This window comes from Mastigoproctus giganteus, chromosome 5 (assembly GCF_048544385.1).
Source record: "Mastigoproctus giganteus isolate SK-2022 chromosome 5, ASM4854438v1, whole genome shotgun sequence".
NCBI classification, from domain to species: domain Eukaryota; kingdom Metazoa; phylum Arthropoda; class Arachnida; order Uropygi; family Thelyphonidae; genus Mastigoproctus; species Mastigoproctus giganteus.
The window spans coordinates 198,698,854-198,724,171 of NC_143579.1; the positions used below are offsets into that span (position 1 = coordinate 198,698,854).

The 25,318-nt window shown below is 34.6% G+C and overlaps 1 protein-coding gene across 7 annotated transcripts in view; it reads left to right on the forward strand.

The window, feature by feature from the left end:
- The window catches only part of LOC150085990 (protein GUCD1), a 272,649-nt gene that overhangs the window by 221,138 nt on the left and 26,193 nt on the right, over positions 1-25,318 (forward strand). For 2 of the 7 annotated variants that reach the window (XR_016546950.1, XR_016546949.1), the window contains exon 8: positions 5,947-6,042. The exons of 1 other annotated variant lie outside the window; for it this stretch is intronic. Coding sequence is in view for 2 of the 6 variants with exons in the window: in XM_090373639.1 (XP_090229765.1) it covers positions 23,329-23,403 (75 nt within the window). In the remaining 4 variants the exon portion in view is untranslated. Of the gene's footprint in view, positions 1-5,946; positions 6,043-23,328; positions 23,405-25,318 lie in introns of those variants that run through there. 4 more of the 7 variants (XM_090373639.1, XM_090373638.1, XR_016546948.1 and 1 more) reach the window with 3 other exon arrangements.

Below are 25,318 nucleotides of genomic sequence, written 5' to 3' on the forward strand. Positions count from 1 at the left end.
AATTGGTAGCGGATATTTGAGAAGTTTAAGCTGATTGAGCAGGGAAAGGTTTATCAAAATGGAAAGTGGAATGCAATGTGCTATCATTGGCAAAACTATGAATAGGATTTCTGGTCAATGGAAGAAGATCATTAATATACAAGAGGAAAAGAGTGGGGGAAAGAACTGAATCTTGGGGGGGGGACACCAGCATTAGTGGAGAGTTAGAAGATAGAGAGCCATCTACCATCACAATCACCATCACTGAGTGATCAGAGAGAAAACTTGATAACCAATTACAAAACAGTTTGCAAACCATAAGATGGAAGCTTATTTAGAAGACCTTTATGCCAAACACGATCGAAAGCCTTTGAGATGTCAAGAGCAACTGCTTGTGTTTTACCGAATTTGTCCATAAATGGGTAACATAAGCCATATCACCATTGGATCGACACTGACGGAATCCATACTAATCGTTGATCAGATGGAAGGTTTCTAGGTAGTTTAAGAGTTGGCAGTTAATTGATTTCTCCATTACTTTGCAAAGAGTAGAAGTAATTGCAATGGGATGATAATTGGATGACAGGGATTTGTCATTCTTTTTAGGAACTGGCTGCATATGAGTAAATTTCCAAGCAGAAGGAAAAACACCTTCGGAATAAAAAAGTGAAAAAAGGCGGCAAAGAACAGAAGTAAGTTCAGGAGCACGGGTTTTGAGAACAAGTGGAGAAATACCATCAGGACCTGGAGCTTTCTTAGCATCAAGATTCATCAAAATCCTTCTGACATCCTTTTGACGGAAGACCAGAGGAGGCATTGAATGGAGCGAGTAGGGAGTGGTGGGAGGTGTTTTACCAAGATCATTAATACGTGAGTTGGAAGAAAAATGGGATGCCAGCAGGTCAGCTTTATCATTGGCCAAAGTAACAATAGAACCATCTGGTTTTTTCAGAGGTGGGAGCAAAGATGGGCAAAAGTTGCGGCCAATAACGTTAGCAAGAGACCAGAATGCTCGGCTACCATAATGGCAAGAAGCAAGTTTTCTACTCTTAGCCTGTTCAAAATCTAGTTTGGACTAATTAATAACTGTTTTACAATTGTTGTGAGCTTTGATGGAGGCAGAAAATGAAACTGAAGAATTGGAAACAAGCCAATCACAATATGCAATGTTCTTCTCCTGTGAATGTCCTTAGCAGATTTATTGGAAAACCAAGGTTTAGATAAAGAATGAGATTTTAAAGTGGAGTGTGGGATAAAGGATTCCATTCCTACAAGAATAATTTCACTGACATGATCCAAGCAAACATTGACATCAGAAGTTTTGAAACAATAGTCTGAACAAGGAAAAGAAGAAAAGAAATTTCGCTGGTCATCCCATTTTGTGTTCTTGTAATGCCAAACAACACGAGGTTGGGAATAGCCATGAGATAAAGGCTCCATTGGAGATAAGACAATCACCAAGTTGTGATCTGAGGTGCCTAAAGGACCACTCGCTTCGACCATGTACTTAGAAGGGTTGTTTGTAAGAAAAAGGTGGCGCCTCCGTAGCCAGGTGGGAAGGATTAGCAGTGCGTAGCACACGCTTCTTGATTAAACTGGGGTTCGAGCCCGTCACCACCAAATACGGAGGATGCGGAAAGGTCAGTGAATGACCACCGCATATCCCAGAGCAATATGGCCTTAGTTGCTAATGCTCCTAAAAACCAAATAACACACAAACAAAGTAAGAAAAAAGATCAACTGTGTTGGCCGTATGGTTAGGATTGTACAGTATTCTTGTAGGTAAATGAACAATCCGTGCAAGATCATTAGTAATTGCAAAAGCCTCAGCACGTTGATGAGCTGGATCGGTGTGATTAGAAAACGGAATCCAGCTTGAGTTGTGAACATTAAAATCACCAAGGAAAATTACCTCTCTGGTAGGATAGTTGGACTGGAGAAAGTCAAGTTGCAAAGATAGGAAGTCGAAGAGCTCCATGTGATTAGTGGAGTTGGGAGAACTGTAGAGACAACAGATGAATTTGACAGAATGAGATAGAGAGATTTTAAGCCAGAGAAGATTGAAAAGAGGAGATTCCAAATTACCAGTCTCTGACAGGGAATATCGGAATGGACATATGCAGAAGGTACCACCTTTGAGGCGAAAGGAATCATATAGCGAATAATTTGGGCAACTGAGATGAGCAGTAGTTGAATCAACCGATAACTGAGATTCTGTCAGAAAAAGTACATGGGGTTTGGCAGACTGCAAGTAGAAATGGGCATTAGTTGAGATTATAATTGAGACCACCTATATTTGTAAAATGAACTAGGAAGTTTTTTGGGAGGTTTAGATTTTTTCGCAGATAATCTTACTCTATTAGTTTGACAATCCATGGTGTATTCAATAGTAAGAAAAAAGGGGGGACATGCTGTATGAAGTAATGAAATTTTTGTATATGGCGTATATATGGTAAGAATATACCCAGATCCTTGACATAACGTGGCCTCGACAATGCCCCCGCATACAGACTATTCGGTCTCCCTCTAGTCACTATCTGCAGAGTAGAGGTAGCAAGATTATACACTAGCTGATCCAGAAGCCTCCTAAAGAGTTACCAATAGGTTCGGTCCAGTGTACTAACTAGCAGCCGGCCTGCGAACACTGTTTTAGGGCTGTACCCTCAAAATGTAAGGAAGATTGGATCTCGCCATGATGTCCATCATAACCTCAAAAGTCATCAGTCATACTGCATGTTGGAAGAGGTGGGGGGAAGGGTAAATTAAAGGTAAATACAAAACACACCCTTCAACACTCCTAGAACATAATGAATGTACAGTTGCAGATTGCCAACACTCTACGGAAGTCATTTACTAAAGTGCGTCATTTATATAACATCTTACACTCCAGGGTTTCTGGCCCTCAAATAAAAATCGGAAAAAACAGCAGTTGAAGCTGTCTTTAAATGGTTGTGAGGCTGTCTCCAGCACAATGAGGACTGAAAGCAGCACTCTCTCTTTTACACAATGAGAACTGTAAATCTCTCTCTCTCTCTCTCTCTCAGTCCATAAACATGTTTTTTATCAAAATCTGTGGATTACTTGCTTTGTTTCAGAGCAGTTCCAAATTTGTTACACAAGGCAATCATCCATGCCTTTCCTACCAAGAAAGAATACAAAAATACTGAACAATTATCATCCTAATGCTCTGACCAGCTGCTTGTGCAAAATCTTGGAAAGAATGGTTAATCAATAGTCACCTTATTTGGTATTTAGAAGCTAATGATCTCCTTTCTGGGACATTTTCAAAGAAACGGATCAACGCTTGACCAGTTAATCCAACTGAAAACATCTATTCGTGACTCTTTCCTTAGATAACAAATGTGAGCCAGGTGTTGGCTTTAGTTAACGTGGAAAAAGCATATGACACAGCTTGGAGATTTGAAAATTTAAAAGGGATTTACAAATTTGGTCTTAAGGAACACATTGCCATTTTTATTAAAACTTTCTCAAAACATGTCATTCCAGGTTCTTATAGGATCCACCCTCTCTTGGCCATTTTGCCAAGTGAAGGGAGTTCCTTAACAATCATTTTTAAGTGTTATGCATTTTTTGCTATTAAAATTAATTCTATTATTGAACAACTTCCTCCAACCGTAAGTAGTGTCCTCTTTGTTGGTGACTTTAGCATCTTTTTACAGTTGAAATGTGAGAATCACTGAAAGGCAATTTGCAGCATGCAATTGACCTCAACTCTTGTGCAATGGTCAGTAGGTTCAGGTTTCATCCCAGAAGACTGTTTGTGTCTACTTTTGTTAGAAGTGGAAACTTCACCTTGAACCAGAACTAAAGCTCAGCCAAATCACAATCCCAGTAGCACCTGAAACAAAATTCCTTGGATTTATATTCGATAAAATGATGGCATTTCTACAACAGATCTGCCAACTTTGAACAAAGTACATGAAGGGTCTGTACATATCATTAGCATTAGTTGAGGCATATGATACAAGAAAGCAAGCTTTGCTTATAAAGCATCAGCTAAAAAAAATAAAAATAAAATAATAATAAATAAATAAAACAGGAACCTTCCCATTTCATCCATCCGGTCACTCCAAATGTTTGTCTAGTTCAGCCTTAAATTTATTTAAGCTATCAACTTCCACACATCTATTCTACAACTGTCTTTCCTCAGTTTTGAATCTATGCCCCCTCAGGTTCTTAATCTGAGTAAGCAAAGTATCGCATCAGCTTTGAGCTTGCTCAAACCATTTAAGTCTTTGTACACCTCAGTCAGATCACCTTGCAGGTGCCTAGTCTCCAGATGCTGCAATTTACAGAATTTAAGCCTCTTCTGGTAAGAGAACCCCTTTGTTCCTCTCACCAATCTTGTTGCCCTTCTCCGTACTCGTTCTAGCAACTCTACATCCTTCCTAAAATGAGGCCTCCAGACCTGTATGCAGTACTAAAAGTGTGGAATATATTGGAAAATGGTTTATAAACTTGGAGTTAGGCAAGGTTGCACCTTATCGCCACTCCTTTTTTATAATTTTCATGTACTGTTTAATAACAAAAAGTAATTTACCAACAGAGTTTAGTATGAGAAGTGTAAAAATTGGATTATTATATGCAGATGATTATATTCTCTTAAATAGTAGCCTACAAAATCTTTAGGAATTTCTGAATAAAACAGGTAAAGGTTTAGAATTTTCCATGAAAATTATTCACACATAAAAACAAAAGTTATGAAGGTTGGGAGAGACAAGACAAATTTAGATTGTAGCCAAGTCGAAAACTAATAAGTTAGTAATTTTGTATATCTAGGAATAATCTTTAATGAACAAATATTACACTTGTTCACTTGAAATAAAAGAGAAATTAGCCAAAAGACAAAGTTAGCTATTTATAACATACTGTTTAGGTATTTTAATCAATGGAGCTAGATAAGAATATAGGAATTGATCAAAAAATAATCTTTAGAAAGGAGAATTTAATTAAAATAAATAGAACTAATAGATAGAATAGTTGCATGATGATATTACAAGTGAGGAAATAAGGTAAAAACTGTGGGAAACAAATATCCTGTTAATGGTAAGTGAAGAAAACTAAAGATGATATGGGCGTGTAGAAGGGATGGGAGAAAGGTGATTAGCTAAACACTTGTTTGAAGCAAAAATGAATGGTAAAAGGTTCAGAGGCTGACCAAGAGCAAGATGGATATAGTGTCCATCAGGCATTAGAAGAAAGAGACTTTAGCCTGGTTAAGGCTAAAGATCTAGCAGGAAATCGGATAGTATGAAGGAAAATAGTAAGTTGAAGAGTGATTTCGCTGTCATGGTAATTTGTATACCCAATGACTATAACAGGTTTGGTGCTTTCAGTGAAAAATGAAACACCCAAGAAGTTGTACGTTTGTAAATGATCTGGTGATTATAGCTGATACTAGTACATATCAGAGTTGAAAGGAATTTGGTAGATGTCAAATCTAAGGGGGGCAAAAGATTGATGTAGAAGAAGAGAATGGGAGATTGGTTTTGAAGGATGAGTTGAAAGCAAAAAATAGAGTTAAAAGGAAAATGTACCAGACCAAAGGGAAGACAGGGAAAGATAATCGGAATAGCCTCCTTCCCTTCCCCTTCCTGAGCAGTCTGTAAATAAACTGCCGAAACAGTTTCATATTTTCTACATTTTTTGTCGTTTTAAAATATATAAAATTGAATGTATGAAATTGAAAATTAAAGAATTTCTTAGAAAAATAAGAGCATTCCTGCTTGTCTCTCTCATTTTGCTTTATGTTATTAATAAACACTATTAAAGGCAGTAATTTAAAGACAGAAAAGAATTAATATTAAATACAATTATTTATCTTTTCTCTAAGAAATATGTTGTGTTAACTTCTATTACTTCCCTTCTTCCACTGTGTTAGTTTTATTTTGTGCGTTTTTACAGTAGTGTTTATTTACAACAGTCCTTAATCTGTTATTACACTAGCAGCATTCAAAAGTGCAAGAGGCATCAATCTTTGCAATTGCTAATTAGAAAAAGTTTTGAGGCAGCCGAAGAAAATCATTACCCAGCTTTTATCAAGTGAGCCAGTATAGTTATTAAATCAACATAGTGCAGTGAAGTTTTTCTTAGTAAAATTTTAGGGTATATTTCTGTATAAGATAGGTAAATTGATTCTTGTGATTAGCAACATGTTTATGAGCAGTGACTACAAGAACTTTTCCATGGTTGAAACAGGGATATATATTTGTGTGGATGTTGAGCACTTTCCGAAGTTAAAGCTTTGAAGTGAAGATGTTGTGATATTAGCATCTACATTCTTATTAAGTAGCAGTTGTGTGATAATGTGCTAGGTTTGTTTACAAAAAGTATGAAATTTTAAAGATCCATATTTGTGAAAATGTGCATGGAAAGTTTCATTTTAGTTTGACTAGAGGCTTTTAAAACGTAGTCACCTTCTAGTAATAACTTTAAATATTCTGCATACAAATAAGTGAATGAACTTTAGAATTGCCAACTTTTCATATTTTTTTTTTTTTCTCCAATGGAAAATATTCTGCCCGCAATGTCATTATCACTTCTCACCATATGAAATTGTGTGTGCGTGTGTGTGTTCACCCATGCACGCAGTTTTTTTAGAAATCAAAGTGGATCCCCAGTGTATATATACAAATTTGGAAAGCTCATCATCTGAACTTTAAAGACGTAGCTCAAAATGCTTATAAATAATGCAAAATGGAGAAACTAGAGTTTTTTGTTGCAATAATTTTTAATCAAAACCTTGTACAGGCAACTCCCGTATAACACGGTACTTCTACAATATGGTTTCGCTCTAACACAATTGATAAATTGTGGCAATCCTCGCACAACACGGTTAGAGAATTGTGGAAAACCCTGCTATTATGTTAGATGTAATTTTTCAACATTTTCATTCTTTTTTGTGAATCTCCACTGTTGACTCGCTAGTTGTTACGCAAAAAAAAAAAAAAAAAAAATATTGGGAAATTATTAGGTTCTGTGTTATTGAACCTGTATTTTTTTGAGACCATAAAAAATTGTGACTTTGAAGTATGCAGTTCGTGACTTTTAAGATTTTTGTATGATTATTTTGTTTTTATTTGATCAATTATAAATTTTTCCGGATATGTATCATTAAACTTTGTTCTTAAGAACCGGATTGGAATAATTTCTTTGTTGTGAATTAAATTCCAGATGTAAATTATGCCTAAAGAAAGTAAAAACAGCACCACTCAAAAGAAATTTTATTTCTCTAGAATGAAAGAAACAAATTTTGGATTGCCTTAAAAAAGCAGGAAAGGTAGCAAAGGTTTAAATTTAAATGAAACAATAATCCAGACCATAAAGAAAAATGAACAGAAAATTAGAACTGCTGTTGCTGCAGAATCTTTTGTTTTTGCAAATATGACCACTCCTCCCTGAGCGCCAATAATTGTGAAAATGCACTCAGTATTTGGATTGACGATAGTACTAAAAAACAGATCCCATTAGACGGCAACGTAATTAAGCAAAAGGCACTAAAAATTTATAACCATTTAAAAGAAAATGGAGAACTTTCTGTTAACCCAGAGTTTGATACTGGTAGAGGATGGTTTGAGCAATTTAAAAACCACTTTTCGTTACATAACATAAGCATTCGAGGGGAAAGTGCATCAACTGATAATGAAGCTGCCAAAAAGTACACAGAGGAATTTAAAAATTTGAAGAGCACGGATATGCACCATATCAAGTTTTCAATGCTGATGAGATATGTCTTTGATGGAAAAAAAAATGCCGAACAGAATGTTTATTTCAAAATCAGAAAACTGCACCAAGTTCTAAAACATCAAAAGATTGTGTAATGTTACTTATGTGCAGTAACGCATCAGGAGATTGTGATAAAACCTATGCTAGTTTACAGATCCTTTAATCCTTGTGCAATGAAAGGTGTAAATAAAAATGCATTACTGCATTAAATGCTATAAGCAAATAAAAAAAGCTTGGATAACTGCCAATTTAGTAGAGGCATGTGATTCAAGAAAGCAAGCTTATGTAGCATCAGCCAAAAAAAAAAAAAAAAAAAAACCACACCATTTCTCACATCCATTCCCTCTAAAAGTTTGTTCAGTTCCTTCTTGAACTTATTTAAGCTATCAACTTCCACAACGACAGATGGAAGTTTGTTCCGGCAATCAACTACCCCCACTAGCTAAAGGCAAATTCCGCACATCTATTCTACAACTGTCTTTCCTCGGTTTGAATTTATGCCCCCTCAGGTTCATAATCTGAGCAAGAGGAAGAATCCCATCAGAATTGAGCCTGCTCAACCCATTCAAGGCCTTATACACCTCAGTCAGATCACCTTGCAGGTACCTAACTTTGTCCCAGATTCAGCAGATGATATGCTCTCTCTCTCTCTCTCTCTCTATATATATATGAAGGTGGATTCAACATTCACATCTATTGGATCCCCAGCCATATCGGCATTACTAGAAATAATTTGGCTGATAATGCAGCCAAATCAAGTCTCGACAAATAATCTTGGTCTGTCAGTCCCCTATACACTTCTCAGATAACAAACAAATTAAGCCTGTAATCAAATTGTGGTGGTCTAGTCTGTGCAGGGATTGTAAAGAGGAAGACATATGGAAGACATACTTGATATGGTGCGTATCCGTGCTCTTCAAATTTTTAAATTCCTCTGTGTACTTTTTGGCAGCTTCATTATCAAGTTCTTGCTTGGATTGGCATAGGACATAGCCATCTGAGATATTCTTTTCTGTTGAGGGCTGATGATGCTCCTGTGTTCAAGCAATGTGACACCGTTCTATCTATCAAGCATGTTTTAACAGACTGTCAAATTTTGGAAGAGCACATTTTTTTGCTTTTGGCCATCTGACTGGGCCTTATACACTCAGTCTGATTTTATTGACAATGACCATGTGTCAGCAGTTTTTAACTTTTTAAATGCTGTTAATACGTATAGATGTATATAAAATAGTTAGTATATTTTTACTCTTATATTGCCTTTTACTTATTTATACATATACATATATACAACTTTTGATGAGATAATCTTTTTAATAGGTTACCAAAATCTCATTTTTTTTTTGTAAATTTAAATTATTCCTGGCACATTATAACCTTTGATGTTTTTGCCTCATAAAAATCAATCAATCAATCCTTTGCAGAACTTAAGCCTTTCTTGGTAAGAGGACCCCTTAGTTCCCTTCACCAATCTTGTTGCCCTTCTCTGTACTCACTCATGCAACTCTTCATCCTTCCTAAAATGAGGTCTCCAGACCTGTATGTAGTACTTATGCCTTGTACAAAGGGATAATCACCTCCTTTTCCCTACTAGTAAAATTCCTATATATCATTGACAATACACCATGACCTGCTGTGGTAGCCTGTCTGCACTGTTCAGAAAACTTCATATCTGACTACACAATTACTCCCAGGTCTTTTTTATTTTCTACCACCCAAGTGTAGCACCACACAGTTGGTACGTTTCTTTGGGGATTGCTCCTGCCCATATGCCTTACTTTGCATTTGTCAATATTTAACTTCAGTTGCCACTTCTCAGCCTATCTGCCCAACTTTCCTAGATCCTGTTTCAGTAGCACACTGCCATTACTGTCATTAACAATCCTGCCAACCTTTGTATCATGTGCATACTTGAACATTAAGCCTGATATACCTTCATTAAAATCATCTTTATTTAAATAATGGTTTTTAAATTGTTTTTTGACAGATGTGGAAAACTATTTGAAGTGTAAAAATCCAAATTTGAAAGTTTTATTACCATTGGATAGTGTGCCAGGCCATTCAAAAGATTTAAGTGATTCAAACCTTGAAGTAATGTTCCTACTGCATAATACAACTTCTTTAATTCAGCCATTAGATCAATTCATTATATCTACCTTTAAAACTCATTACATCAAAATATCGTTACAATGGATTTTGGAAAAAATTTATTCCAAATCTATTGAAGTGATGGAGGCATGGAAACATTTTTCAATTGTAGACTGTATCGGAATCATAGCCTTATCATTCCAAGAAGTAAAACCATTAACATTAAATGCATGTTGGCAAAATGTATTGCCAGAGTCGGTTCATTCATGAAATATAATCAAATTGGCAGAAAACGGAATTGGTGTGATAGCAGAACTTGCTAAGTCGGTAGGAGGAGAAGGTTTTGATGATATGACTACTGAAGATGTTCAAGAATTTCTGATAGAAAAAGGAGGCTGGTGAAGCAGGTTTGGTGGAAATGGCATTGGAGGTAAACCAAATCAATTCAGAAGATGATAGCACAGATAAATTCTGAAGTCCCAAATTTTACACTAAAAAGCATATAGAAAGGCATAAACTTGCCGCACAATTAGAATCTTATTTTTTGAATGCAGATCCTTCAACTGAAAGTAGCATAACGTTCAAAAGGGAGCTTCAAAATTAGCTCCATACCACGAAATTTACAAAGATCTGTCAAGCAAAAGCAAACAAACCCAGATTACTAATTTTTTAAAGAGAGCAGAAGATACATGAAATCTAGATGCTGCAGAAGAAAGATCAGAAGGTGAAAATATTCTACAACAGGGAAAACGTTCTTGTTTGGGTGTGCCTAGCAGCAATGAAGAGGAAGAAAATTAAATGAATGTACATCATCTGACATATATGTATCACAGTTTGTAAGACGTTTGTTCAGTTATTATTATTTTTAATAAAAATTAAGTTTCTGATAGTTATAAAAAAAATTGTGTATTTTTGTTAGCCTTTGGAGCGTGACCCCCCCCCCACTTTTTGTATTGGTTCTTAATTCCGTATAACACTATTTTGCACTACACAAGATTTTATAGGAACCTAACTACCATGTTATACGAGGGCTACCTGTACTAATGTAACGTGTTATATAAGGGATGAAAGTAAGAAACAATTCCAATGTTAAATGTGACAACATTTATTAGAAATTTCAAACAAATATTTCAAAAGCATATCAAGAATATGGGTTGCTGGGCAAAAAATAACTCATAATCGAAGTTTGTTTCTTCATTTTTTAATTGAGCTCTTTTTAATTTCCCTATAAGGCAAGAGTAATTGTACTAAGTCTCGTTTAAACTTGATGCTTTTTTCCAAATTAGGATCCATTTCTACTACTTTTTCTGAAAGTTGTATGGAGAGGCTAAAGATTTCCTTTAATGATTTGTTATTTAATTCTGGTATAACAACGTCGAGATCTTCCTCCTCAGGATCATTTTGGTTCTCATTTGACCTTGTCACTAATTCATATAACTCTTCTATAGTAAGTTCATCTGCACAAGTCTCAATAAGTTCCTGAATGTCTGTTGCATTGATGGTTTCACAGCCCCCACTTTTTATTCCCTGCGCAATTGCTAATATTGGCAACCAGTTCATTGACATTGGGGATTGTTTTAGCAACAACCACTTCTGGCCACAATTTTTGCCAACACACATTAATTGTAGATGCTCAGGCAATCTGTGATGCTATAATTTTTCCAACTTTGATTTACAGTTAAGTTTGATTCCCTTTCCATTTTTTCAATTAAGCCAGTAAAAGTTCTCCTAATATAGTTGGACTTAAATGCAGCAATCGCACCTTGGTCTAGGGGTTGTAAAAGCAATGTGGTGTTGGGTGGCAAAAACACAATTTCAACGTTTGGATGGTCAAATGCTAGACTGCTTGGATGTCCTGGCGCATTATCAATAAGAAACAGAACTTTGAAAGGAAAAGATTTTGAAGCTAAGTAACTTTCCACCTCTTGCACAAAGCTATCATTAAACCACTTTCTAAAAAGAGTAGTTGTTACCCAAGCTTTTTTATTGGATTTCCAATAAACTGGAAGATGTTCATTTATTTTTTTTCCTTCAAAGCACGTGGATTCTGTGATTTATACACGAGCATTAGTTTCATCGTTTGCCTTTAATCGATAGTCATACGAAAGTATGACTATCGATTAAAGGCAAATGATGAAACCTTCCATGACAAGCATATAACACATACTAAACAAGGATTAATGGGTCATCCATGCTCATGATTGTGTCACCCCCTCTCCTCCCACCCACTGAGTGCTGTTTTGACAGGGCAAAATGATTTTAGGCACGCCCCTCTTTATGGTGGAAAATGTTCACAGTGCTTTAAAATTCACATTTTTTTAGGTTTTGTTTTATATTAAATTAGTGACTACGAATATGCGAAACCAGATACAGCAAATAGCGGGGGTTTACTGTATATATTTTATTTTAGAGCCCCTGCTTTGAATTCCTTGTTTGTCCTTTTGTGGGTGGGCAGATATGCAACATTCAAAATATCTGCAGAAATCTCTATCTTCTAAATACATTCTTGAAAAATTTAATTCTGTCTGACCATTAACAATATTTCTCTATCAGTTTTTCCTTTTCATTTAGTCCTGTGTTAATAATAACTTCAAAAAACTACTTCAATTCATTTAGTGAAATTATTACCTAGTTATACTATGTTAAACAGTCAAAGCCATCTTATTTGTAAGAGTTTCATATTTTTTCCCCCTCAGTTTCTTCAGAAAGGTCTAACAATTTCTCAGGTTTGCCATCAGAAACTCCTTTAGCTTGATGGAATGTCTAAATACTTCTCTAACACAGAGTATAGTTACTTTGTGACTTCTACACTAAAAAAAAAAAAAAAAAAAATACTGCCTGACATTAACAATCGAAAAGAAACATCAACTTAGTTTTTAAGATTGTTTATATGAAGTATAAATTTATGACAGTACAGTGGGAAAGCAAATTTTTAACTGTTGAATATAAACATTGATTTAGTTTTTCGGATAGTTTATATGAAGTATAAATAGATAGCAGTACAATAATTGAGCCAGCACACCAGGAAACAAATATAAACATGATCTCGTTTTTCAGATTTTTTATATGAAGTATAAATAGATGTGGCAGCGAGCAAGCAATTGTGACTGAACAATTTCTCTGTGCTTCCACTGAAATTTCCTAGAAGTGTGAATTATAGTTCATTTATGTTCCTGTCATTAAGAAATGTATTTATTTAATAACAGCTCTTGTTAACAAAGTACTTGTACAGAGTAAGAAAGGAAAGCCACCTTTCTTTGTTTCTCGTAATTTTATTACTAACACCTACTACTTTTCACTTGGTTACACCAGGCACTACTACTGCCTTCCCATGGCAGGGCCAGAAACCTTGGCAGAAAAGTTAATTGGAAAGGAGCAAAGATGGACCATCAATGCCCCATCACATTCTAGAGAGCAGGAAGATCACAACCCTTCCTATGCTAAAAGACAAAAGAAGCATATAGACCAGAATATCTGGCCTCACTTCCTTATAATACATTCCTTGACCGATCGGCCAGTCAGTAAGCTCTCTCCTTTTCTGAACCAGAAATGTTTAGAGACTCACCACTGAAAATGGTTCACTGGCTGAAATCAGGTGGCCTGCTTGTTGAAACAACACAACACAAGCCCTCTGATGAATTTCTTAAATTGAAAACACTTGGAGGAACTCCCATAGAAATGTCCCCTCATGCCACCTTAAACTACTCAAAGGGAGTTATAATGGAATGGGATCTTCTATATGTATCAGATGAAGAAATTAAACAAGAACTCGCAGATCAAAACATTATTCAGATTAAGAGAATCCTAATTAAAAGGGATGGTTCATTACTTCCAACCGGAAACGTCATACTAACGTTCAACTTGCCAAATCCACCATCCTCTGTAAAGGCCATATATTTGAACTGTCATGTCTGACCGTATGTACTGAAACCTATCAGATACTTCAAATGTCAGAAATTTGGGTATTCACAGGCAGTGTGGCAAGGGACTGCAGTATGTGCTTCATGTGGGTCTAAAGATCATATCCACTGTGCAGAACTGAATGTTCTGCACAGTCTCTACAGTGTCCAAACTGTAGAGGCAATCACTCTGCTTATTCCAAAAACTGTGAAACATGGAGAAGAGAAAAAATGATTCAGAAGTACAAAACTGAGAATAAAGTTACCTATCTTGAAGTAAAGAAACAAATATCACCAATTACAGTAATACACACATAAGCAGCAACTGTCCAACAACTCAAGCAGATAACTGCTATTACCACCTCTACCACTGCGGTTCAAACTAATGTTACAGTTTGAACATTAGTTTGAACCCAATCTATATAAGATTGGGCTCACTCAATCTTCTCCATCAGTAAAGTCATTCTCAACACCAACTTCCAATCAAGCCATCAACACACCAGTTACAATTCCACCAGACATGTCTTCCACTTTGCAGCCAACCACAAATGCTAAAGATATAGATACAGAAGATAAACCCTCTATTACAAACTGAAATGCAATGAAAAATATTCAGGACACAACCATGGACACATAACACATCTCTGCAGAAAGATCCTATTTTAGAAATCTATGCTGAAGGAAAAATGGACATTGGTCAGCCAAAAAAAAGATAAACCAAAATTGGAACGTCATGAGCCAGTCACCTTCAAAAAGCAGTTAGATACAGCTCTGTCAACTAAATACGAATAATGCCTTGTATCTTACAATAGAATTGCAGAGGCTTTTGTTGCAACACAGATGATATCCAAGATCTAATTAACCTATATTCTCCAGTTGCCCTTTGTCTTCAGGAAACTTACCTAACCTCACAAATTTTTCCTTCAGTAAAGAACTATTGCCTTTGTCAAAGAGATCATAATACAGCTAATGCTGCCTATGGTGATGTGGCAATCCTGATAAATTCAAAGATCCCAACTAAACATATTCTGCTTCAGACTGAAATAGAAGCTATTTCTGTTCATATAACTCTCCATATTGCAATAACACTTGTCTCAATCTACCTACTGCCAGACCATACTTACTCCTTAAAAGATCTTGAAGACCTCTTCATACAGATACATCTATGTTAGGGGATTTTAATGGGCACTCCTAAATTAAACGGAGTCAATTCATTGAAAGCTTTCTAGAAGCACTAAACCTAACTATACTCAGTACTAGTGCACACATGTCCAGCTCACAAATGGACATGTGAGATAATTATACCTCAGCAATAGATCTCTCAATTTACTCTCCAGTACTGGTCCCAACCATAAAGGGATATTTTATAAATGATCCTAGTGATCACTTCCCAATCATGTATGCAACATAATGATAGCAAAGACTCCTTTAGCTCAACCTTGTAGGAAATGGAAATTTGTGTTAGCAAACTGGGCAAAATTTCAGTCATCAATCTCTCTCGACAAGGAAAAAATCAGCCTATTGATAAAGTGACAAATTACATCATGTTGCATCTCCTAAATGTGGCCAAAGATGCAATACCATTATCAAATCCCCAGGCCGAAAGCATTATAATTATTGGTGGAATGAGGAATTGTAATATGTACAGAAAAGATAGACATGATGGGATGGGGAGAAGTTATGCTTTTGGAAAGAAGCACTTAGGTTATAAAACAGTATAATTACAGTATTATACTGGCATGTGTAATAATAGTGTAATACTGACTCAATATTACACAGGCCAGTGTAATATTGAGTTAGTCTAGTGGGACATAAACTGGAAAAACATAGAAAAATTGGAAAAATTTCATGGGAAATTTTAACTTTCCAGATATTGATTGGAATTCATGTGTTTGCAACTCACTTAGTAGCAGAACATGTTTCAATTTGCATGTGCAGTTTTTGCATGATATTTCTTAAGTCATGTATTTCATATAAAAATATGAAATAAATGACTCAAACAATGTTGTCTGTCTGATAAATTGCCAGGAAAAATATATTGGTTCAATAACTGTGAAATAGTCATTCAGACATATCAAACACCTGTGCATATTATCATAAGTATAGTTTTAAGAGCAATGGGAGACAGACCAAACTTTTCACTCATGTAAAAAATAGTGCACACTCAAAAGTTAGATAATGCAACAGTCCCAGTTAAAAGAAAATGAATATAAATTACTCATAAATGAAGCACTGCAATTACAAAATTTAAACTACACCCCCCCCACCCCTTCACTTAACTGAATACTGTGGTGTTTTCCAAAAACACAAACTTCTTCAGAGAATATAAACTACCATTCTGTTGTTCTCCCATAAAAAGCAGTTGAAAAGAAGTGGTTTTCTCATTTCTACAGTAAGATGAATTATCTTCAAAGATGCAACTCCTTCGAGATTTCACCAACAAGAAAATTAAGTACAGTTTGAAATCAGTTTTATTTAATTTGTAGGATGGGGAGACAGGCACACTTCAACTGGAATGCATTTTGAGATGAATGAGCATAGATTTTTAAACTAAGCTTTGAAATTCATTTGTGTATACTTTTCATATTCATTTTAACTAAACAGATAGTGAGGTGAGATATTTAAAAAGAAGTTATTGCTGTTTTTAATATTTAGTTAAAGTATTGTGAACTACTGAGGAAGACTGTACAGCTAAAAGTTTTGGGCATAGTACTATTTTAATTCTGTATTTTATTTTGAAAAATATTCTTTGAAGGAGTGCCCTGCAAAGAATCACCTTTTTTCTAGTGTGATCAGAAACAAAGAACATTCTAGAATGCAGGTTGATGTTGTCACAGCACACACAGGCCATCAGTGAGATAATTATACAGTGCACAGGATGTTGTATGATATTTTGGTGTAAAGCCTACTACCACCCTTGGACCATAGACCAATGGAAAGTGGTGCTTTGGCCATAGTACATTGTCTACCAGTATGACAGTTGTGCCTGGGTGTGGTGCATACCCAGAGAAAACTATTGCTGCTAAATAGTCCCAACAGTGAAGTTTGGTGGAGGCAGCATGATAGTCTGGAGCTGTTTTTCATGATCTGGCCTGGGACCATTGGTTGTTTTGGATAATAATGCCATTATCTACATTGTGGTAACATTTCAGGGAAGGCCCATACCTGTATCAGCAGGACAATGTTCCATGTCATACTGCTCACGTTGCTTAGGACTAGTTTGAGGATATGAACATCAAAAAGTTGAACTGATCAGCCCAGACCCTATTTTATATTTATATTTATTTTATTGCTAATTATATGTTTATTTCTAGGGTATAGCAAAGTAAACCAGCACAGGCTATCTTTTTGTCTAATGGCCTGCTTATTACTTTTATGCTAAAATTTTATCATACAATTTACACTCTTACAGTAATATTAGATTACAGACTGATGTAATGTTTAATCTATAATTGATGGCATTAATCTGATCTGAAGCACATTTTAACACTTTTACTTTCATTCTATGATTTCATAATATATATATATATATATATATATATACGTACGTACATATGTACATTAAACCCTATATATATTTAAGTTTTGACTTCAGGAGCACGACTACTAATTTTTGTTTGTTGTACTACTGAAACCAGCCTTCAGTTGCTTGGCACCTTTATCCTTTCCTTCATCTTTTATTAGTCTGGATTTTATGTCCTCAAGTACATTTAATTTATTTAAAAATGGCTCCATTTTTCTGGTTGCCATATACATTTTTGTACCTTGAATGCCATATACTTTTCTTGATGGTTACAAAATACAATAAGATGTGAATAATTCTGTCTTTATATTATATAGACAGATAAAGCAAAGTAAAATAAAGTAAATTCATTAAACGCTATAAAGTTAATATGATATAGTAAAGCATGAAGTTAGTTTATATGATGCTTAAAAATACATTTTCTGAGTTAAGCATCATATAAACTAACTTTTTGCTTTACTAAGCATCTGTTTCTAGCAGTGGCTAAGAAAATACAGTCTAAACATCCATATTGCCTGAAAAAGGCTTGCTTTTACAGTGTGTGATCTATTCGTATCACACATAATGGAGATTCCAGAAGGTCTTAACCAACTGCAGCCATGCTGGGGCTGTGACTTGGAGGAAGAATGGTTTAAAAATGAAAGCTGGCCTGGTCTGCCAAGTATTTGATCAGACCTAAGATGTCATCTTTAGAAAGGGACATAGCAATGCCTTTGTATATGAATGTCAAGAGGTCTCAAAGGAAATTAGGGTGTCACAGGGGGTCTATCTCTCCCCCCATGCTTTACTATATCATATTAATGAATGAGAGGAGCAAAAGGCAGATGCATGTTTTAACCTTGGCTCTATTTCCTCAACTGTTCACAACAGGTATGGAAACCTTTGTGTAGGGCCCATGGTTCATTGTGAACACCAAGTTTCATCTCAAAATATATGCATAGTATTTTTTTTTTTTTTTTTTTTTAATGAATTCTGTAATGTTTGACAATGTGAATCTTGATTTACTTGACCATGTTGTGTTTCCATTACTCCACTGATGCCATTCCCATAATAATATTTTTAAACTTCAAAGTTTTCTATTTGAATTATATTAGAAAAAATCAGTAGCCGGTTTCACAAACTTTATAATAATAAAAATGAACTTTTTTGTATATTTTATTTAAAAAAAAACAGGAAAAAGAAATGACATTTTGCAATAAATTTGTGTGGTGGGAAAAAATGGGTATAATTTTTGAACTCCACATACATGAATTACTAAAGGACACAGTTATTCAGTGACCAAAACCACTGCAGACCTATGCTAATTGTTTTTTTCTAAACTCATTATATATAAAAAAAATAACTTGTGCAACGAAAATGGGTTTGCAACTTTTTTGTATTCCTGAGTAGCCATATTGGCCAGCCATACACTGAGGAGTTAATTCTATATACATGGTTGTCTTTTATGAATTACTCTGTTTACATATAATAAATCTTTTTAATTATATAAAAGCACTCACCAATTTACTTCAGTGAACTTGATTAGTATACACTTTGATACTATTGTTTTTTGTTGCACCTATTTTTTCATATTTTGGTAAGCTTATGATGAATGCATATACATATCCAATTTAAGAGAAGATAGAAAGAAATCAGATAAACATCATACCATAAAATTCATGTACTTTTTAATTATTTAAAGGAGTGAAAATTAATTAAAACTAATAACCACTTCAAACTACTCTATTTCTTTACTAAAGATAATTTTATGGCAGATTTGTAAAAATTTTAATTTACCCAAGCAAATATAAATCCTCTTGATGTTATTTTAGTATGGTAGGATATAAATTTTACAAGAACCATCTTCCTTAACCCATCAGTGATGGTATAGGGTAAAATACCCACCCCACTTCTTAATATACAGAGTGTCTCAAATATACACGGCAAAACTTCAGGAATGAGTTCCTTATATGTAGAAAATAAAAATATTTTATATCAACCTAGTTCCGGAAATGCTCGGTTCCCGAGTTATTAATTGGAATGTCTTATCTCCTGCAGGTGATTTCCTTCATCACAAGGTACTGACAGAATCTGGTGGTTTTCCATTTTGACCATGTACTCAAATCAGGAGCAAGCGGATATACACTTTATGTACGTAGGTTAATCTGCTGGTGACAAGGCCTGTACCTGTTGCAGATGGTAAGGATACAGTTGGTGTTCTTGCAACACTCTCCAAATAGTTGAATGTTGAACAGGCAGTTGCATTGCTATTCTGCATATGCTGATTCCAGGATTGGCATGCACAACATCCAAAATCTCCTCCTCTACTTCAGGAGTCGTAGATCTTGGTCATCCTCTGTCGGCAGCACGAGGTGTAAAGGTCCCGTGTTCACAAAGGCAGCAATGGATACCTTCAAATGTTTTCCTGTCTGGACATCTTCATTCTGGGAACCTTTCTTGGCACAAACGATGAGACTCCAGACCATTACCGTCCACCAAACCGTACATAAAGTGCATATCTGCTTGCTCCTGATTTGAGTACATGGTCGGAATGGAAACACGCCAGATTCTGTCAGTACCTTGATAAAGGAAATCACCTGCAGGAGATAAGACATTCCGGTTAATAACTCGGGAACCAAGCATTTCCGGAACTATGTTGATATAAAATATTTTTATTGTCTACATATGAGGAACCTATTCCTGAAGTTATGCTGTATATTTTTGAGACACCCTGTATAATATTAAAAGGTGGGTTATATATTTAATATGAAAAAATCTGATTCTACTGTGCTCTTTAGTACCTTTTAAGAAAATTTCAAACTGTGGGTCAGTAGTGATAACTCCATTTAAGTTCAGCAGCTGCAGACAGAAGTGTGATCAAAGAACTGAGTACACATCTATACTTACATTACTCCTTGTGTAAATATGTAGTTGTACCCAGTGAAGGAATTGCTTGAATAGATAAGGAAGATATAAAGCCAGGACTTCATTCTTCTTTTGACACTGATATGCCAAACTAGCTTTCCTTTTGCTCTTTGTTAGTGAATTATCAGTGCATGCCACTAATTTTATTTGAAAGTTAGTGTTAGTAGTGGCAATTGATCCAAGAAGGCAAGCTTATAAAGCATCAGCCAAAAAAAAAACAAAAAACAAAAACTTCTCACATCACCTGTCAATCCTCTCCAATAATTTTTCTAGTTTTTCCTTGAAATTTTGGAAGTATACATCTGTCTTACAACCACCCTTCCTCAATTTGAATTTATGCCATCTCACGTGTGTAGTCTGAACAAGAGAAAGATTACCATCAGCATTGAGCTTACTCAATCTATTCTAAGCCTTAAATACCTCAGAGATCACCTATCAGGTGCCTCTAAACTCCAGACAGCAATTTGCAGGAGACTGAAGCCTTTCTTGGTAAGACCTCTCTTTTGTTCCCTTCACTAACTAACCTTGTTATCCTTCTCTGCACCCATTCCAGCTGATTCTAAAATGAGGCCTCCAGACCCATATGCAGTACTCAAAGTGTGGCCTAACCACTGCCTAGTACAGTGGGATAATTGCCTCCTTAACTCTGCTAGCGGAGTTAACTGTATATCATTGACAAAACCCCATGAGCTGTCCAGACAGCCAGTCTGCACTACTCAGAGAAGTTCATATCTGACTACACAATTGCCCCCCCCCCAGGTCCTTTTCATTTTCCACTTCAGTGTAGTGCTACACATATGCAGTACCTTGTATTTGTCAATGTTAAACTTCAGTTGACATTTCTCAGCCCATCTGCCTAATTTTTCAAGACTTTGTTGCAGCAGCATACCTTCATTATTGTCATCAACCTTCCTGTCAACTTATGAGTTTTTATCATCTGCAAACTTTGACATTAAGCTTGATATACCTTCATCAATATCAGTGATATTGATGAATATCCCCCCCCTTATCAAATGCATTCTGTGACTGAAGTATAACTGCACTCCTGTCTAGATGATCCTGCATTACTTCTTTACCCAGTGATTCCATTATTTTACCTGAAGTTAAGGTAAAATAATGAAATTTAAGCTAGCTGGTCTGTAATTACTCATATCACCCTTAGATCCCCTTTGTGAATTGGGATACATTGGCACATCTCCAGTCCACAGGGACTTCCCCTGAATCCAAAGGTGCTCTCATAATTTTTTTTTTCATAATGGCTAAGTTTTCTTTACCTCCTTTTCCACCTCCCTTAATATAATTAGATAATTCCCATCTGCTCTAGGTGCCTTTTTTATGTGAAAACATCTATGGTGGCACTAGAGTAAAATCGATTGGTAACGAAATTTTCTTACGGTATTGGAAATGATGCAGTTGATTGATAACGAAATTTTTTTATGGAAATGACGGAATTTACATCACTTCCTATTAGGTGGCTGTTAGATTTTAAATGACATCACTGCCTAAATGGCACTAACAATGCTAACTCAGCCACTAACGTTGAATCGGTAGTGTAAGTTCATATTAAGATATGGAAACGACATCACTTCCTAAATGACGCCAACTTAGTCACTAACGTTGATTCGGTAGAGTAAGCAGCGGGTAGTAATATTATGCAAGAATAAAAGCAGAATATTATGCAATAAAGCAGGTAGTAATATTTTGCAAAAATAAAATGCAGACTTTAATAAAATCTGCTTCTCAAGATTTTGATCAACATCAACCTAAGTAAGTAAGTTTCAATCAAACTGTTCAAAAACTTAAATGGTTTTATTCTAGTGCTGCCATATGTGTTTTCACATAAAATAAAACATCTTTTGTGCATACAGGGAACACATGCTGCTTTTTTTTTTTTTTTTTTTTTCAATTTCTCTTCCACTTTCCTCTCAGTTATCACAAAATTATTTAGCTCTCTGTTAGTTTGATAAACTTCTGGCATCCCCTCACTAAAGAATTTCTCATGTGCGAATGTAGAATCATCAACAGTGGAACCATCAACATCAAGTGGATCAATGTGATTCAGTCGCATCCTTCTACTGTTAATATAAGTAAAGATGTCTTTGCTGCTTTTCTTGGCATTCTCAACTGGAGGCTTCTCATTATTTGCCTTGGCATGCCTAATCTTAATCAGTACTTAATTTGTTGTATGTATTTACTATGCTCCTAGCACCAGTATACATGCAAGTATACATATACCTGTTCTTACTGTTAATTACCCAGCCCATGTATATGTCCCATAATGACCCACAGCACGGCTTGAAATCACCAATATCTTGCTTTTCAGCACTGCTGTAGTTCATTATGGAACAAGTTTTAGGAAGTTTCTTTCAGGACTGATTTGTAGAAAAATGACGAAAATATTGTTTTTATAAAAACATGAGCCATTATAACTGTGAGCATATAATTTTATATTTAAGGTGGGTATTATATTAATGACTGGGAAAAGGACATTTTATTAAGAAATAAGAAAATTCTAAGTCAGTATACCATAGTACTGTTGCATGAGGGTGTGACATATGCTCATGCAGCACACCTTTTTATGGTTTATGAAAAATCAGTATTTTTGAACACTTAGATTATGAAAGGTCAGAAGGCCAAAAAAAAAAAAAAAAAAAAAACTATGGCCACTATTGCAGTCATAATATTTTAAAGTTACAAAGACAAATGTTGTATTGTTCAGAAATAGTCACATTCAGTTCAACAATGAGTATGAAAATCCCACTTAGATTATGAAATTTAAAGGGGAGAGCTATAACCATTATGATCATATTTTTACTTTACAAAGTGTTGTATTGACTATATCCCCCCCCTTATATATATATATATATATATATATATATATACATACATATATATTCGTAATTGCCTATGCTTTAAGTATTTTAAAGTGGATTGGATTTTCTACCTAACACAAACACTTGAATTTCAGAATTCCTTGTCATTACTTGCTATTTAAATAAAGATGGTTTCTGTGTAAAATAGAAATTATTTAGAAAAGTACATATGAAAGAAAATTTTTTTTGAAATGCTTTTATGAATTAAAATGTTTTTATTTTTATCTTAAATTTATTATTGAAAATATTTTATTTTCCAATTTGTTTCTGTGTAAAATTATGTAATTGTAAGTAAGGTGGCATCTGGTTTTACCAGGACACTACATAGTTTTGTGTGGATATGATCTGCCAAAGAGAAAATTTATATATAGGAACCCATCTGTTATGGACCGTAAGTAGTTCAGTTTTTTTAGCACCTCAGCAATCCATTTTTTTAATATTTACATTTTATATATTTAATACAAGATGAATACTATATAAATTAAATTTGCAAAGAAAAAAAACTTTAAAAAGCAAATGAACAAATCAGATTATGACTCAAGATAACATTTTTTACAACCTGAAAAACAATTTAAAAAATTACTGCAGTCTTAGCTGTAAATCCTTAAATGATTTTTTTTTTTTTCACTTTAAAGCTGAAGATTGGTTTAAATTGTTCAATTCTCATATCAGCTTTCAATGATTTTTCCATATATCCCTTGAGCACAATATTCTCAGAATCTGTGAATTCTGCAGGTTACTGTCAGTGAGAAGCAGATTCTGTGAATTACTTTAACTACACATTGCTGTGACTTTGCCACACATTAAATTTTCTATTCACTGTCTACTTGCTTGAATGAGTCAGGCGCACAACTTTATTTTCTTTATTTTCAGTTAATTCTAAAATTTATTCTTTAGTTTGAAAATTTATCCAAGTTTACAGAAAGTCAACTCTTAAGTGTTATGTATTTAATGAACAGGGATGGAGCAGTTACTTTTTTTTTAGTGGCAACAAAAAGGTTTTTTGCTTGATTTGCAAAGAAACTATGGCTGTGTTGAAGGAGTATAAATAAAGCAGGTTTAGTGACTTTAAATGTGTAATTAGAATTGAAATGTGAGCACACTGCACCACAGAACAATTGTAAAAAACAAAACAAAAATTTAGCATCATTCTGTGCTAATTATTATCTTCCTTATTTAACACATTAATCACCTTATATTAAGAAAAATAGATTCTTTGGGTGAGGCCTCAGATATTTTCAAAAATATAACTTAAAGGCATTGTTAATAAAAAAAATATATATATATTGCATGTATTAATTAAATTTAATTTTTTATTGTTAAGTTTTGACATACCATATGTCTCATGATCCAGTTTAATAAATTGGTCTGATGAGATTCACATGGTATATGCCAAACCATGCAAGATCATCGCAGCAGGCAATGATGTACAAATGTCTCACCCTTATTGACTGCTGTGACCATAGAATAGTTACTACTCTGTGACTATGGCCTTGTATGAATGCATTTAGTGGTTGTTGCATCAAGATGTTTTATACTATAAATGCTTGGTTCTGCAATGGCTTCATTACATTGATATACACACACACACACAGTTACAAAAACTTAGCACCACACCATAATATAAAGATGCTGTCTCTTATTGACTGATATGACCACAGAGTAGTTACTCTCTTGACCATAAGTGCTCAGTTTTGACATCATTTCATCTGAGGATGAACAAGCATGGTTATAAAACAATACTAGATAATAGTGGAGGAGGGGGGGACAATACTATCTTAGTTTTTATTCAGATAATTTAAATTTAATTTTTATGCATTTTGAATGAATTTTGAATTTATGCCAGCAATGTATTTATAAAAATATTTATTTTTATAATATGCAAACTTTATATTATTGCATAAAATAATATATTTTCTCTATATAGCAGGATGTATATATTTTTCATATATATCATGACCTGTTTAAAAAAAATAATTAAAAGCAATCATATTTGGATCTTCCAGGCCATGTAGACTCATTTTAATTTAAAGAATATACTGTTTGTGATGCTGTGGTAGAGTCACATCCCTTGAAAAATAAAGTGAATCATGACATATATGTTGTCATATATGTCATTGCTTATTTAAAAAAAAAAAAGGAGGCAAAAACATTCTCTTATGGCAATTAACATTTTAGCAGCCTATAAAACAGATCTTTGTGTGATGGAAACTCATAAAAAAAGTGTATCCTGGAACAAAAACCATACTATATATATTGATGAAGACTTAAGTCAGATTAAAGAAAAAGTAAAATATTTAAAATTT